The sequence below is a fragment of the Penaeus japonicus genome, unplaced genomic scaffold (genome assembly GCF_977035675.1).
Source record: "Penaeus japonicus unplaced genomic scaffold, GWHDUDI00000001_assembly GWHDUDI00000004, whole genome shotgun sequence".
Lineage (NCBI taxonomy): Eukaryota > Metazoa > Arthropoda > Malacostraca > Decapoda > Penaeidae > Penaeus > Penaeus japonicus.
The window spans coordinates 18,515,056-18,532,555 of NW_028234406.1; the positions used below are offsets into that span (position 1 = coordinate 18,515,056).

The 17,500-nt window shown below is 33.1% G+C and overlaps 1 protein-coding gene across 4 annotated transcripts in view; it reads right to left on the reverse strand.

Moving 5' to 3' along the window:
* The window catches only part of pds5 (cohesin associated factor B pds5), a 47,225-nt gene that overhangs the window by 15,153 nt on the left and 14,572 nt on the right, over positions 1–17,500 (reverse strand). For 2 of the 4 annotated variants that reach the window (XM_043008999.2, XM_043009001.2), the window contains exons 5-23: positions 17,463–17,500; positions 17,181–17,306; positions 16,762–16,895; positions 16,160–16,297; positions 14,811–14,919; positions 14,398–14,549; positions 13,728–14,112; positions 13,305–13,526; positions 12,991–13,132; positions 11,446–11,597; positions 11,207–11,332; positions 9,816–10,069; positions 9,123–9,246; positions 8,717–8,936; positions 8,281–8,543; positions 7,983–8,121; positions 7,567–7,712; positions 5,791–6,017; positions 5,589–5,618 (exon numbers count right to left, since the gene is read on the reverse strand). The exon at positions 17,463–17,500 is cut by the window's right edge and continues 170 nt beyond it. In XM_043008999.2, the coding sequence (XP_042864933.1) occupies positions 5,589–5,618; positions 5,791–6,017; positions 7,567–7,712; positions 7,983–8,121; positions 8,281–8,543; positions 8,717–8,936; positions 9,123–9,246; positions 9,816–10,069; positions 11,207–11,332; positions 11,446–11,597; positions 12,991–13,132; positions 13,305–13,526; positions 13,728–14,112; positions 14,398–14,549; positions 14,811–14,919; positions 16,160–16,297; positions 16,762–16,895; positions 17,181–17,306; positions 17,463–17,500 (3,127 nt within the window). Of the gene's footprint in view, positions 1–1,181; positions 1,495–5,588; positions 5,619–5,790; positions 6,018–7,566; positions 7,713–7,982; positions 8,122–8,280; positions 8,544–8,716; positions 8,937–9,122; positions 9,247–9,815; positions 10,070–11,206; positions 11,333–11,445; positions 11,598–12,990; positions 13,133–13,304; positions 13,527–13,727; positions 14,113–14,397; positions 14,550–14,810; positions 14,920–16,159; positions 16,298–16,761; positions 16,896–17,180; positions 17,307–17,462 lie in introns of those variants that run through there. The other 2 variants (XM_043009002.2, XM_086536150.1) reach the window with 2 other exon arrangements.

A 17,500-nucleotide genomic window follows, 5' to 3' on the forward strand; every position in this document is an offset into this window, starting at 1 on the left:
CCTAATGCTACAAAACCTTAAGCTGCAGGTCATGGTAATGATAATAATATGATAACTGATACTTATGTAAAGGCTTTTAATTAATATTGTGATTCTCCTCAAAACAATAATGAAAAACGTGAATTCTGGAAAAGCAAATCATCAGTTTTAATATGTGAACTTGTTAGCTACTATTTGATGCACCATCAGAATGCACATGATAACATTTTAACCCCTTAACGACGGGTGACAAGATATCAAATCAAGTATTGGCAGCATCAGCTGCTGGGAACAAGAGATTTCATCGTGGCTATCCTCCTGGCCAGCGTGCCAGGTGATTGGGCATATAACGCTTCGCCTCGGCCAGTGCAGGCGAATAGCCTGAGGCGTTAGGTTTATGCGTTTGAAATATCCCAGCGTTTCAACCATTTGTAGCCAAAACAGCCCCATCATTACTGGGTTAACAAATAAGCATTGCCTCTATAGACATGAAACTAAAGAATCAAAACAAGTGACACTGAAAATTTTAAGAAGATGGACCTACAATATTTTGGATCCATGGAAAAAAGACAAGGAATAATGGCTGAAATGTGTTCTGTAAGTTTCTCCAGTAATCAATCACAGTAACATATACAAATGTAAAGAACCAAATTATTATATTTATATATATATATATATAATATATATTATATATATATATATATATATATATATATATATATATATATAATATATATATAATATATATATATATATATTATATATATATATAATATATTATATATATATATAATATATATAATATATATACTATATATATATAATATATATATATATAATATAATATACATATATATCATAATTATAATATCATATAATCATATATAATATATATATATATATATATATATATATATATATATATATATATATATATATATATATATATATATATATATATTATATATATATATATATATATATAATATATATATGAACTGGTTTAGGTATGACAAAAAAGGACAGCAAACATAAGTAGTTAGAAGGGATAACGACAAACACACGTCACTGTCTTTCATATCAAAGAACTCTGTATTGAAACAAATTATTGAAGTCACAGAAACAATACGAGAAAGCTAGGAATTACATGAAACTAGTGAAACAAAAATCACAATGTGAAAGGGGAAAACCAAAACATCACAATAGCAAAATTATCTTTATCCATAATAGATGACTGACCTCTACCAGTCAAATTTGATCTTTTAACAAAATGAATATACATTCTTGTTTCCTGAACTAACGTTCCAACAAAATATCATTCATACACAGAGCTAAATTTTTCCAATATATTTACATGAACACAGACATACATAAATATGACTGTCTGAAGGAAGAAAATAAAAGGCATATGAATGTCATCTTGTCACAGAATATAATCATATCAATGCATAAAAATCACTTACTTCATGCTGGACTGTAACGTAGATTTCCACTTGCTACTAAGTGCAAAAATGTCTGAAACCATAAGGGTATACACCTAAATTCTAATATACATAAAATAGTGAGCATCTTGGGAATACTGTACACAAAAGTATACTAGTGAACATTCTCTAACTGACCATTTCCTTTCTAGAAAACTCATTCCCTTACCAGGTTTCCTGCTTCAAAACCTATGGTTATATTTTACCTATCTTATTTCAAATTACAAACCTAAAATAATCTTTTATAAGGTATGTATTACGTACATAGTACTGGCTCACAGTTTTTGAGCTAACACATCACTGGTTATAATATCAAAAAGGATAAGGCCACCTAACAATGGTAAATAATCTAATCTAAGTTAAACCAAAAAGAATTAAAAAATAAAAATAAAAAACATTAACAGAACATTCTTAAATATGATGAGGCCTTAGCATGAACTTCATGAATATATTTTTGCCACAATAAAAAAAAAAAAAAAAAAAAAAACAGCAATGCAATTCATCATCAGTGAGTGCACATTTCATACTGAAAATCAAAATCATAGATAAACCATTTGCACAGCATGCATACTGTGGTGAGGGTGTTCTCAAAAGGTACATAGGAAAAGAGAAAAAAGAGAAACGAATAACAGAACAAGAGAATGACAAAGAGAGAAATTATACTTCAAACTGTTTACTATTTTTGTTTATGTTTTTCTTGGATGTAATTACTTTTACATCTATCACTGTTGCTGCACCAACAATATTCTTCACTTCTGATATAGTAATATTTAGGGAAAATTATCAAGAATAACAGGTATGAAAAAGTTATTCACAATTCTACAAGAATTTTGGGTGAGCAAATATGAAAATGTTCAATTTATGCCAAATGATTACTAATGCAATATAAAATAATGAAAACACCTTGGTGAGCAAAAATAATAGAATAAAAAGGGAGTCTGAATCCACTTTCCAGTTTGAACAAATTGAACATGAAACATGATTGCCTTGATATTGCACCACCTTGCATTTATGTATTGCAACAACACACATGCTAATTCCTCAAAATATATCCCTCACTTACACTACTCCAACTTTTTTCTTCTTTTTATACAGCCAAAAAGCCAGTGCTTTGTATTTCAATTAAGCATCATATCTTTCTAACATAAAATCAAAACATTCTTAATAATAATATATCTTAAAATTATGATGCATCTCATTTGAACAGCTTTCAATTAATAAAGAAAATTTCAGTTCATATTCAGTCCATGTCGAGAGAAATAATATATCTATAGAAAAAAAAATGTTAAAACAAAAAGTGAGATTTTACTCTTTTCAAAATTCACTGTCTAAAGAAGCAAATGACCAACACTCACAACCACAAACACAAACACAGCATGGCAGAGATTAGCTGGATCCATAACAATCAAATATGCATAAAACCTAATTCTGTTGCAGTTTGTGAATGCATTAGGTAACTGTGTGGAAAAAGGAAACATTTCCTGTTTAGTTTCTGATGTCTCTTGTTTTTCTTCTATTATTAAATACATCATATCAATTCAATACAATATCTTTGCCCTCAAAGGACAGTTCACATTGCAATCTAAATATCTTATGATGGGTAATGTAAGGTAGAAGTACTGACAATGTACTATTCTTTGCTAGATCTCATCATTAATAACACATATCCTCAATTCACCTTACTAATAATATATAAATTCAGGAAGCCTTTTTTGTGTTTCAAAAAAGGAACAAATCACTTCCCATCATTATTCCTCCTAGTAATCACTAGCCTAAAAAGTGTACAAATTGCAATCAGGAGAGAAAACAAAATGCAGGAAGTATAATTTCAGCAATGTCCACTTGCCTAGAATGATTGTCCAAAATGAACAAGCAATTCTCTCAAGTGATATTTTTGTGTATATAGAAATTATTTTCAACTGAAACTAATATCATACATATATATAACACAAATTTGTAACACATACAAGATTACTTTCTACTTCAGCAATTTTTTCTGCATCACTAAAATTCACCATCTACTCTGTCATCATCAAAAACATCCTCTTACCATATATGGACACTGATAATGATAAATAGCAGCTAATCAATAAAAATACTATCAGTAGAATGTGGAATGATGCTTGTGACAGAAAAGGCAACAATGATGATAGATGTAAAGGGATGTGGATATAAATACCATAATAATGCTAATGCTAATGATAATTTTTGAAAATGAGTAAAAAGTAGTGATAATAATAATGCAAATAATTATGATAAAAAATAATAAATATCATTATAATCATCAAAATTTAATAATTATAGAATCAATAACCATAATAAAAATCTACAGTATAATCACTCTCATTAATATCAATAATATTTATAATGTTAATGGTATAAAAGATATTGAAGAAGTATTAGTATTATTCATATATCAATATTAACCCTTTTGCATTTTAGAATTATCCCAACATATTTATGATGAATTTAGTTACTAACTGGAATAACTTTTCAGCTAAGTTGAGCCCATTGTTTTTGCATAACATTTCCATGTTGTTGTTTTTTTCTATTGTCAAAAAGTATAATCCCCCCCCCCTTTCAAAAGTCTATCAAAAGCAGCTCACTACAACACTTGCTAAGTTTCTTATCAGCATCTGAAACAAGTTGTTACAACACATCAGCAAGGGAGATAGCACATGTGGTAAAGATGATGGCTGATGTGCCTCTCTATGCGAAAGAGTTAACAACAATATATATAAAGGTTTACTTCCTCCAATACCAAAATTACCAGATTTATCTATACAAAATGTTTTAATAAAATATATAAAAAATAAGTGAATAATCAATGAAAAAATTTCCAAATTATCAACACTAGAAATTTTGCTGGAATGTGAATAAAACATAATAATAAAAATAAAATGGGCTGTGATAACAGACAATGATCAAGGTGGATGATGATAATCCAATTAATACAAATTCTATTATGAATAAGTAAGGACACCTGTTATCCTTATAATCAATAATCATGCTGCAGATAATAATAAGGAAATGTTAATAATAATGATATTCATACCATCAATATTACAACAACAATGATAATCATAATAATGATTGTGATGAGGATGATGATGATGATGATGATGATGATTAATAATACTAATACTAATATTATTAATAATAATAATAATAATAATAATAAAAATGATGACAACGATGATGATAATAAAATAATAATGATAATAATAATAATGATAATAATAATGATAAAAATAATAATAAATAGCAGTACTATCACATAATTATTATAATGAGGAAAATCTTAATAACGATAATAATAATTATTATAATAAAGATGATAAAAAAGGGAAAAATAATACAATTGATAATAAAAATGGCAATAAAATAAATTTTTAAATAATAAAAAGGATGAGAATCTTAATAACATTGATGATAACACTAATAGCATTAATAATAATAATAAATAAAACGAGTATACTAACATTGCTGACGATAATAATAATAATAATAATAATAATAATAATAATAATATTCATCATCATTATTACATTGAGAGTGACCATATTGATATTCACCTTAAATGAATTCAGAATTTGCATCAATAACCAATATCACTTGAACATATATGATATCACACAAATTAGAATAATTCAGGACTTCATAATAATTAATAAGGTGCAGAAAATGATGTCAGTGAAAAATAATAACCATAACCATGTTTAAAATATGAATACAATTTTATACTCCTCTCCCCTACCCAATCATAGATATTGCAATGATCCATAGTCCTTTTCTCACCATAAAACCCACCAATCACTCAAAATTCACATATACAGCCTCATGTTTTGTCTTGCAGCTTTCTGCAACACTTATGTACAATACCTGTGACCAAGTGAACCAACCCCTCTGCTGGTCTAGAGATCAACATACACCGCTCACCTGAATTGTCACCAAGTATATACTTAAAACTTTGGTATGGAAACTATTTCTGCCTTACCCCAGTACAGGGGCATATAGTTTATATAGGATTTTGTCACACTCCTACCATAGTATGCTATGCAAAACTACAACCATTCTGCACCCTGGTAACAATATCTTTGTAAGCTTGCTGTAGGATAGGTTACTCACGTCTTCCCATTAGTTTCTTTCTGAAGATAACTGAAAAAAAAGGAAAAAGTTTTATATACATTTTATCTGTAATATACAATACTATCAATACATACAAACTAAAGACCAACATTAATTCAATTATGCAATTTGCAGCGTGGATTATTTGTACATCAGCAAAAGAAATGTGTCTGCTCTAAATAAAAAAGGCCATGATTCTCACCTACTAATCCTATTGGCTGGAGCTGTGAGATTTCCCCCAAGTCTTCCTTTCTTGCTAGCAGGTCCCGTTGATGATGCAGATGGGGCACTTGGTGTCGGCAACACACTGCTGAGAGTTGTGCTGTCCTCCTCATCCTCCAGATCATCTTCTATGTCATAACCACTACGTCCACGTTTTCGGTTATTTGTTATGTTATTTGTATCGTCTCCCATCATACTACTGTCATCCTATACAAGAGAAAGAAGAAGAAAAAAAAAAAGAGAATCAATATTGGTTTACAAGGGACTCAATCAGTATCTACTGTGCAAATTCTGTTCTTCTAATCACTCACCTTCCCACTTTCACTAAATTACTCGCTAAGCTTTGCTGCTTCCCCCAACCCCCAACCTGAACCTCTTCCTTCTCTCCAATCCTCTCACTTTGTAGTTCCCCAATTTCTTTATTCTCTATCCCTGATTATACTTTTCTTTCTCTCCTTTTCTTCATACATTCTTTCTTCTCCCTTTTTTCTTCCTTTCATGGACTGTTCAAGGGTTGTTCAATAAAAAAAAAAAAAAAAAAAATTGCAAAACTAATATAATATCTTGTATTCCGTCTGATGTTTCTGTGATTACACAAAAGCATCATTTCAAACTCTTGCTACTAAAACTCATAACTACCTTTCAAAACTACACCTCCATTATCAATTCCTCCCCTTTCCAACAGCTGAAGTTGCTAAGAGTACTCATAGTGTTCAACATATTGCAATTTTCATGTTTCTCATTTTCTTTTTTTATGAAAAAATAATAATAATAAATATTTAGTATCCTAAAAAAAATATGTAGGACTGTTGAAAAAAAAAAAAATAATAAAATCAGATAAGGAGAGAGAAAATCTTGATTGCAAACCACACATTCATCCCTGCTTTAAGGGATCTAAGGAGTAACATATCAATTTGAGGCAATGTTACTTAAAACCTTGGCTACTATTTCCCCTCCCATTAGGTTCAGCCTCCAGCTGAGTATTATCCCATTGAAGTGGGAGATGGTGAGGCAGTGCAACCCTTCTCCTCCTCCCTTATAGAATATTCATGAATTTCTCAACATTTCCTTTGGATGCTTTGAACCAAGATACACAAACCTAGCAAACCTTTCTTCTTTGCTGGCAAGTAGCTCTGACACTTTAGGAATCATTACCAATATTTTTGTATTAAAAAAAAAAAAAAAAGATTCCTAGTATTAATCAATTTTATGCTATTTTACTATATTACATTCCCTTAAATGTTACAGGTATTTTTACCTTGACCTCCTTGTGGACAGGGAGGTCTATGCTGCTGGATGTTGTTGTATCCTTTGTAGCATGAAAGATAAAATAAGAAAACATACCATACATCACTCTTACTCAAGAGACTATTTCTATACACTTTCTCACATCTCACAACTAATCCATCTTTCAGGCCTAATCAGTGCCGACATGTATGTCATGACACCTGTACACAATGGGTTATGTATAAGATAATTATACCCCTCTAAGTATACAACTTTAAATTTTAATTTCCTATCTTCTTTCTTTCTAATCTCGAGCACTGAAAAAAAACTCTACAAACAAATATTAGGACCAAAAAAATGGTTCAATCATACATATCTAAAAACTAATATAATTGTTGGAACAAATCTAGCAATACTGGAATACTAAAATACCAGGGAAAAAAAGATATGAACAAAAAAAGAGACAAATTTATTAATCAATTAAAAATCTAAAACAATAAACTAAAGAACATTATTCACACAATCTTACCTTGCTTCTGTCTTGTGGACTATGCATTTGAGTGTTTGGTTTTAACACGACCATTGAGTTGGAAACCTTTTTGGTTACGCCTGTCAGCACTTTAGTGGATCCTTTAGGTGCTGTCACCTGCAGCTCCAGCGGAAGGTACGATTTGACTAAAACAAGAGTTTACAATTACAAAACATTCCTTTCCATAGAAATTATATATCTTTTGAAAGTTCTTTCCAAGTACAAAACAGACTTCTGGCAGAGTTCAATTATAAATTTACCCAAAATTCATCACTGAAATATATATATGTACTTGACAATTTGCTGTTAAATAATTGGTTACACAGATCAAAGTAGCTGACCCTATGCCAGTTAATAAAATCATTAATATCAAGGACTGTGGAACCAGCCAGCATAAATTGTTTTTCTTTACTCACCATTTACAAAGTTTGGATCCTCGTGCTTCTTGAAATACATTGGAGGTATTCGCGGATCTGATGGGAATTCCTTCATCTCAAAGCTAGTAGTTTTAGATAAAATGAGACCCATTGCTAAATCACATACAGCCCATAGTTTCTGAAAAAAGAACAGAAAAAAATATATTTCAACAGCTAATTCTAACTTTTAAGACATATCTAAATCACTGATTTTCACATACAAAAATTTATTTTATATACATGTCTGTTCCAAAAAATTTATCAAACAAAATTTCTACCCTGGATTATTCAATCATACCTGATTAGTTAGCTCATCTTCTGGTTTAACAGCATCTTTGTGGTTCTTCATTTGCTCAATCAGTGCCTTGTAGAATCCAAAGCAGTAGGCATCATTCTTGGTCATTAAAGGTTCCAAAATAAACCAAAGACAAGACCGAATTCGTGTCAGCTGTGACACATCACTAGGATCTGTAAATTCTGGATGATGTGCCAACAAAGGTACTGCAAACACTAACATGTAATCAGGCATAATGTGTGGTAGTTGACTTGATGCCTTTTCACCTGCAAATAAAACAAAAGACAAATTATTTTTTCCATACAAAAACCTTAATACTCAATATTTTCAGACACTGTTTTGTCAACTTCTTAATGAGTACTGCATAACTCTAAGTTGAACAATAGAGAGAGAGAATTACTAGTTTAAGAAAAAATTGACAGATCATAAAAATACTTACTTCCCCCAGACATGGTAATAGATCTGATGTATTCTCTCCTCTTGTTAATATCTGCAATCATGTACTGTCTTACAGCAACACGCAACTGTCTGTCAGACTCAAGACCAGCAAGGGCATAAAATCCCATAAAGTCAAGAGGCAGGCACTTGTGTGGAATTCCTCTTGCTAAACCTTTGTGAAGCTTGATGGCAAATCTTTCTCTGACTTGTGGGCACTCATCCTAAAGGCAGATTTCCCATTTCAATATAGTGTTATTAAAAAAATAAATAAGTACAGAGCAAGATCTACATTTCAAAAAACATTAATTATCCATCTCACCTCAAGTAAGTACATATAATGGTAAATAAAAATCATCCTTAATTATCAAGATGCATTGTTCTCGAAATATAATACATTTTTTCCTTACATTCATCAGGAGAGAAAGGTTGTAAAACTGCTCTGAGGTAAACTGGTCACCAACTCCTTTCTGTTCACAGATTTTAAGCATTGCAGCACCAGAAGATAGTCTTAAATGAGCCATTTCAGATTTCCTGCAAGACATAAGAAGTCATTAGCATTCATTTGCAGGTTATCCATAATCTTCCAATCCTATTACACATCAACATAAAAAGTAATATATATTAATATACAGTACTCTAACCAAAATGGAGGTTGATAATTAAATGTAAAAATATTTTCCATTTGCTTTACTTCATCCATTAGACTGAGTTAGAGTTGGCTATGATAGTTTTGATATATGAACTTTATGGACCCTTTGTATTATTATATGTCATTACTGTTTGTCATACTTGGCAATATTAGCAAAATTAGACTTTTAACTTCATCAAAATCGACAAGCTTTGTTTGTGATATTCTGACAGTATTATCAAATAATGCTTACAATTTTTAAATATTTCATCATCTAAATTGCCTCACATGCCTCTAAGTCTTCTGTAAGATACCAACTAATAACTAACACAGAATGTTTATAAGGATACACTGCTACCAAAGCTAAGTTCACTACATCTGACTTTTGAATTCACAGTATCAGAATCTCAAACCAAACATCAGAAACATAATAAGCACAGTCTTCACGAATATTAAATACTGAAAAACTTACAACATCTTTCCTGTCTCCAAAAGGTCACCCTTGTGGAGAATAAAGGCATTTAGCATACGGAAGGTTTTTTGGGCAGAAATAACATCAGACTTAAGACCTAGCAACCACCGTGCCATCATTTTAATGCCCTCCATCTTTACTGATGATTCCTCTGTGAGCTCCTCTTCCTCTACCCATTCTTCTGGTTCCTCCGAGGTGACTGGGCCCGGAGTGTGTGCAGGGGTTTGGTTGCGCATTAATAACTCTTTAACAATCTGAAAAAATATGAAACTCAACCAATAACTAACTTGAAACAGAAGGGAAGGAATACAAGGAAGAGGTGGGAAGAGAGGAGGGAAGGAAAAGAAAGAGGCAGAAGAGGCAGAAGAGGAAGAAGAGAAGGAGGAAGAGGAAGCAGAGAAGGAGGAAGAGGAAGAAGAGGAGGAAGAAGAGGAGAAGGAAGAAGAGGAAGAAGAGGAGAAGGAGAAGGAGGAGGAGGAGGAGGAAGGAAGGGGGGGAGGGGGAGGGGGGGGAGAAGAGGAGGGGGAGGGGGAGGGGGAGGGGGAGGAGGAGGAGGAGGAGGAGGAGGAGGAAGAGGATGTGGGGACGAGGGGGAGGAGGAGGAAGAGGATGTGGGGGGGGAGGAGGAGGAGGAGGAGGAGGAGGAGGAGGAGGAGGAAGAGGAAGAGGATGTGGGGAGGAGAGGAGGGGAGGGGAGAGGAGGGGGAGGAGGAGGAGGAAGAGGATGTGGGGAGGAGGAGAAAGAGGAAGAGGAGGAGGAGGAAGAGGAGGAGGTGGAAAGAGGGGAAGGAGAAATAATGTAGGCATGGGGAGGGAAGGGGAGGGAAGGGGTGGAAAGGACAAAGGAAGGAAGAGGGAATATGGAAGGAGAGAGAAAAGAAGAGAAAGAAGGGAAGGGAAGGGGGAAATGAGAAAAGGGTTGAGGAATAGAAGAGAAAGGATGGGTAAGGGGAAGTGGAATGTATGGGGAAGGAAGAAGAGATGGGGGGGGGAGAAGAGAAGGGAATGGAAGAAGAGATGGGGGGGGGGGAGAAGAGAAGGGAATGGAAGAAGAGGAAAGGGAAAAGGAAGGGGAAAAGGAAAGGGGAAAGGGGAAAAGGAAGAGGAAAGGGAAAGGGGAAAAGAAACAGGAAGGGGAAAGGGATGGGGATGGGGAACTGGCAGGAAAAGGAGAAAAAGATGGAAATGGAGAACAGAGAAAAGAACAGAAGGAAAAGAGAAAGGAGAGAAGTTAAGAGGAGAGGGAGGATAAGGGAAGAGAAGAGGAGGGAGAGAGAAGGGGTGATATTGGGGAAGGAGAGCAAATGAATGTTCACAACATTTCCATATAAACATTTACTCACTGAAACAAACAAACAAACAAAAAATAAGTAACAAAATAAGAAACTTACCTTTCTTGATACTATATTTTTTATTGGAATTAGGAATCTATCTGGCATGTTGAATGCTATGTGACCTAAAGACACAACTGATGTTCTGAAGTGTGGAGAATCAAATGTTAACTGTTCCTTTATTTTCTGAAATGAAAGAAAACAAATAAATATTGATTATCATTCAACCTCCTGTAAAGAATGACTATCGAAGAACAAAACTTCAAATGAAAGCTTTTCAAACCCTTTTCCTTGCATACCTCTAATATTTTCTCAAACACTTCATCTGCATCTGAGGTGCAATTTGTGTGAAGGCAACGTACAGCATGCTTGGCTTGTTTAGGAGTGCCTGAGCAGGCAAACTGTTGACAGACTGGAATAAGTACTGATGCTAGCTCTGGGTACAATTCACCTGAAAATGTTAGAAGTTTTTTATTACACTATCAATCAACTTTTCTAATAAAATAATTATGCAGCAACAACAATTATGAAACACAAATATACATGTCATATAAATAGTTTTGATACTATACACATTACCAATCATACTGGTAGCGATAAAAGCACTTTATATAAACAGATTTCAAGAAAAGGAACAGCAAGTGATTATTGCCTAGTATATGTATTCCTGAGCCAAGAGAATTAAAAAGGCAACTGAAAATTCTATCATTCACATAAGATATAATCCTGAACAATGGTAGGTTTAGGATTTTTATGTTCATTTATTTTTGGCTTGACAATGGGGGTTCACAGTGGACATGATAAGTCATCATGGCAAATTTCGCACAAAGGGAGTGGATTGATGTGCTTCTTAATTAATCTATGAGTAATATCTATACTTAGTGACTGATGATAATTGTAATTAAAATTTCTATAATTACCATAAAATTCACAAAAATAAATTTAGTTTAGTTATAAAAAACATTGATGACACAACTCTCCTTGTACCAGAAAGAAAGCAAGCTCTGAAGGACATCCATCCACGGTCTTTACCAAACCCCAACTTCAGAGAGTGATGAAGTAAAACAAGATGCCAACCTCCCACTCTAAAATACTGGCAATGCAGGATATACAAGCAGATTGGGAAGAGGAAGGTGACCCAGAATACATGTAGCATCTGCTATGTACTTCTGCGCCAGTATGGCGGTTTTGTGCTGTGGCACTCACAGTCATAAGCACAGGTCTCTGTCCTCTTCCCCATCTTCATGTTATTTTCATTGGGGATTATTTTTTCTTCCATGTTTGTTTCTGAATGAACACAGATAAAAAAGTTCTCTTTGGCCTCTCATAAAAATGTAATGTTTATCTCACACTTCATACAAAGAACATAATGAGGTGATATGACCCCTATATTACAATCTTAGTTTCCTACATTTATAAAGTCTGCCAGATAGCGCATGAAAGTTTCACAATATAGTAAACACATGAAAGGTCTTGTAATATAGTAAAACATCATGAATGTCTTGCCTTTTAGTAAAACGACATGAAAGTCTCATAATACAGAAAAACAGAGTAAAATCACACACACAAAAATAACTCTTTGTATTGTTAAGAGTGAATGAAAGAATATGCAAAAGTTGTAATAAGTCAGGCAGTTCTCCCTTGCTCTGAAATAAAATCCGTCAGAGGTGTTGAGCAGGTGATATTTGTGCCCATCCTGGGGACCTGGCAAGCAAAGCTATCCCTGACTGCAATGGGTTTACTTCAGAATTTATAAAAGGGGATTACAAAAGGAAATGCTAAAGAAGGTTGGGATTACTAGACCATGGATTTATTGTCAAAGGATGGCAGAAAAATTCACTTACCTATTGGTTTATATTTGCCAATGCATGTTAAAACTGCTAGAACTGGTGGGGAGATGGCTGTGTTTGGCACATTGAGGAGGGAAATAAGACGTGTCAAGATGTCCTGATGCAGGAAGTGTGAAGGATACACAAATGACAAAACCTGAAAAATTTTCAATCAGAGAATAAATTTATCCAGGTCCAGAAATATATATCACCACAAAACTTTGGTAAAAATCATGAAAAGTGTTATCTACTATAATCTAGGTAATGAAAAGTGTTATCTACTATAATCTAGGTACATAGCAAAAACAACACCTAAAAAAATAACTTACAAACAATAACTTCAATCCCTTCTCTGTTGCAATATCAGATGTAAGGTTGAGGGTATCCAAAATTGTAGGATCCCCATTAAGTGCACCTTCTACCATGCTGACTAAAGCCTCAAGTGCTATCCTGTCCACCATTACACTTGAAACCCGCTCTAGCAACATCTTAATGGTATTGTAGTACAAGTTGGTCATTACAGGCTGTCCTAGTTTCTTTAGTATTTGCGTCTGCAATCAAGAGACATACAAGAAGCATTAAGTTTTCTTTTCCTTCTTGAGGTTAAATTACATATAACTCAGGATTCAAGTAACATGAAAAACATTGCTGGGATAATAGACAAGAAATTGGAATATGAAATAATCAGCTATACCATAGATAAAACAAAAAAATCACATCTAAAAAATGAAACTATTATTGTGTCAACATACCACAGCATCAACACTATCTTTGCAGGATACATCATGGCTCACAACAGTTTCCATCAGTGACAATAACTGAGAATCAGTATTGAGGTGTTGTGAGAACTTTCTTAAAAATTCTTGCACTTTTAGTGGATCTGGAAGGAACTTGGTGAGGTGTCCTAGACGGTATGCTATTTCACGATCCCTCTCTTCATCCTGAGGTTTCCGATGAAGCTCGATAAGCTCTGCAACATTCTTCCTTACAGCTAACTGATGTTTCTGTAGTTCTATGAAGGCCTTGGATGCATTATCATCAATGGTAGCATAAAGATAGAAAAGTTTCTTCATACGGTCTTCTGGAGGAAGCTGATAAGGAACCAAACAAGTGTTCAGGAGACGTTCTACTAGTAATCTGGAAGAAAATATTGAAAATTTAGAACTTTGGTTGAAACTGCATTCATAATATGAATAAGAATAAGCATCAGATGGGTAAGAATAGGGGTAATAAAAATTGGAACAATAATAAATGATTATAGTAATGACAATAACACTTACAAAACTTAAATATTTACTCAAAATGGAAGCTCCATTGCTAACATTAGTCATTTCTACACAAACAATTCTTACTTCACTTTCACTCGTCTTAAAAGTTATCCACATTAATCTTAATCTTAATCGTTTTCAACATCCCTCTTACCTATCATCCATGCTTGTCATATAATACCCATGAAGAATCTTATCTTTGATCCACGTCACAGCATGACGTGTTGCTGGTGGGACATCTGGACTATTTAGGTGTTTCTTGTAGATCATTGCCAATCCACACATTGCCTCTTTTCGAATCTTGAACTGATATTAAAATATCAAAATTAGTTACAAACCTCATTAAAAAGTAAAAATCACAAGAATAATTCTAAATTTAAAGACCATAACACATGTGAGTGATATATCTCAACCTCTACACAAATAAAATATGGAAAAAAAAACAAAAAAAAAACATTATCACTGATCACTGAGAACCCCTGCAAAACTATCTCCATGTTTCACTAATAATAAAAATGTCTCTGAACACTCTTTATTGCCAGTCAAATAATACTTAATAATAATCACCTTTTTATCTAGTGTTCTCTCTTTAACAAAATTAAGAAGATCTTCACTGTCAGAAACAATGCTAAAATCTTTCTTTGCAGTCGTAACAATGGCCATTACAACTTCATATCTGGAAAAAAGAACAGCACATAAATGGAAGATGAATATAATATTAACATCAATTTAACTAATATTTTACTTTATAATATAGCTGAAGTCAAACATTTAACTGACAAAATTTAGGAACTTAATATCTGAATTTGAAACTCTTTTAAGTTATCTATTCAGCTGAAAGCCCAAAAACAAACAAGATGTAAATTTAGTAAATATCTATACAATCATATCCAATCAACCTTGCCCCTAAAAAAATAAAAAGATACAGCTTTATCTAACCCATTCACGACAGTTGATGTCTTATCACATGGTAGGATAATATCCCTGGACCCAGGTGACACCCTGAGAAGGCAAGCATTTTCTCGCCAAGGTCTGGGCGGAGCAGTTGTGACGTGCAGAAACGTCAGCGATAGAACGCTAGATTGTTCTAAGTATAATTATTTTTCATAATTTCTTACTCTTACTTTAGTTTAGGCATTTAAATGTCATAAAATGTGATATATCATAAAAAAAAAAAAAAAAAAAAACGTCACAGAAAACTATGTGATATTGATGACATCATGGTAATTTCATCTTCTTGATTGGTTGAATAAAAAGATCTGAGTCAAAAAACTATTGTAAAATCAAATGTGATTGGCCAAGAAATAAAATAACAAAAATTTACTAATGTAATACTACTCCTAATTTGTCGATTACCCGTGACATCACGTCAAATCATGTCATGAAATACATGTTCATATTTATATGTACTTGTATGATTATTCATATTGTTCTTTTTGTTTTGGTATAAAAAAAAAGTATAAAAAATGTTTTTTGATGTCCCACTTCCACTTTCCATTGGTATTATTATCATATAGAAGTGAAGAATATAGGCTAAAAGATTGCTTCCACTTTCCATTGGTATTATCACATAGAAGTGAAGAATATAGACAAAGTTCAATAAAATAATACTAGAAAAACATTGCTATGACATGTTTTTGACTAAAATAACTCCTCTGAACATGGCAATATTTTGAGGTGCCTTTACATTGTAGACACAATCATGCAAACCATATGAATAGTGGGTGAAAATCATTCGTAAGAGGTTCATCACGGCCACGCACCGCGAGAACGAAGCATCACATGTTTGTTATCTTCCCGGAGGGAGCAGGAGTAGTCGAAAATATGTCCTGTCATGAATGAGTTTAAAGAATTTTTCAAAACTAAAATATACATTTTTAAATAATAAATCCAAGACCTGTCCACAAACCACTTACCTCACACTCTCTTCTGAGTCATGCTGTCTTAACTTTAATGTGTCTGTGATGTCTTTGCGTAGGAGAGGATGATTCAATAAGAAGTGCATAGAATACTGTACACATTTTGTTCTTATCTTTATGCTAATATCATTAAATCTGTAAAAAAAAAAGACAAGGTATATAGATAAACAAATGATAATAAATTATTGTTTTTAGATTCATATAATACATAAGTCACACTGCATAACTGAATGGTGCCCCAAAATGAAAATTCCATCTTCACACCCTTAACAAAATAGTATTTAATGATTTAAGATACTGCATAATTAAATTATTGATTTCTGAAATGATTTAAAGAATCATTTATATATCAACTATTGCCGACACGGCTGTTTTGGCATGAAATAGTCTAAACACTGGGGCAATTTAAAATGCGTAGACTGGGCTATTCGCCCACTCTGGCCATTGGCAAGAGTTACGAGCCCTATCACCCAATGCACAGGGCAGATGGAAGGCCATGACAAAATATCTCGTCCTTGGCGGCTGGTACTACCGCCACTTGACGTGATAATTTGTCACAAGCATCAACAGGTTAAGAAAGTAAATTTCAATGTTCATACCTTCCCAAGAAAGCCGTCCATAGTTGTTTATGGTTAAGTGCCAGTGTTGAGTCCTTCTCAGAAAACATACGAGCCAACAAGGAGACAGATCCATACCGTTCCTCTTCATCAGAACTCTTCAGTTTAAACTCCAACTAAAATTATAAATTTTTAGTTTTGTATGTATATCTTCTCTTGAAGAATTTAGTTAGGTTATTATATAAACATTCAAGAGGACAATTGCCATACATCATGCACATAAATATTTTCCTTATTCGTAAATATCAAGATATTTTCAATGAGTTAACATTGTACTATCCATAAATCATAAATGAAGATTAAAATATTAGGAATACATCAAATGCCAATAAGCACCAGAATCAAATATTTGTTTCTGCAATCAAAGTTAAATGTTAAAACCACTAAGAAAACATACATACCTGTGGCAAAACTGCAAGTAGCACTGATGGGCAAATGTGATTCAGTTCATAAATGAGATCATAAACTTTCTGAGAGATGGTCAAAGTCTTCTCTTCACGACCTAATATGAGCACATGGTTGAAGAACTGCAAAGGTTTCTCACAATTAAAAGGTGATATATTACAGCATGTTAAAAGTAACAACATCTAGCCTTACAAGTATCTATATCTTAAAAATATTATAATTTTGATATATTTGTCCACAATTTCTATTATATTTCAAATGCTTGTAAAACTACTTACAGCCTGAATGTAGGGCTCAAGTGTGTCGGAGCATTTAA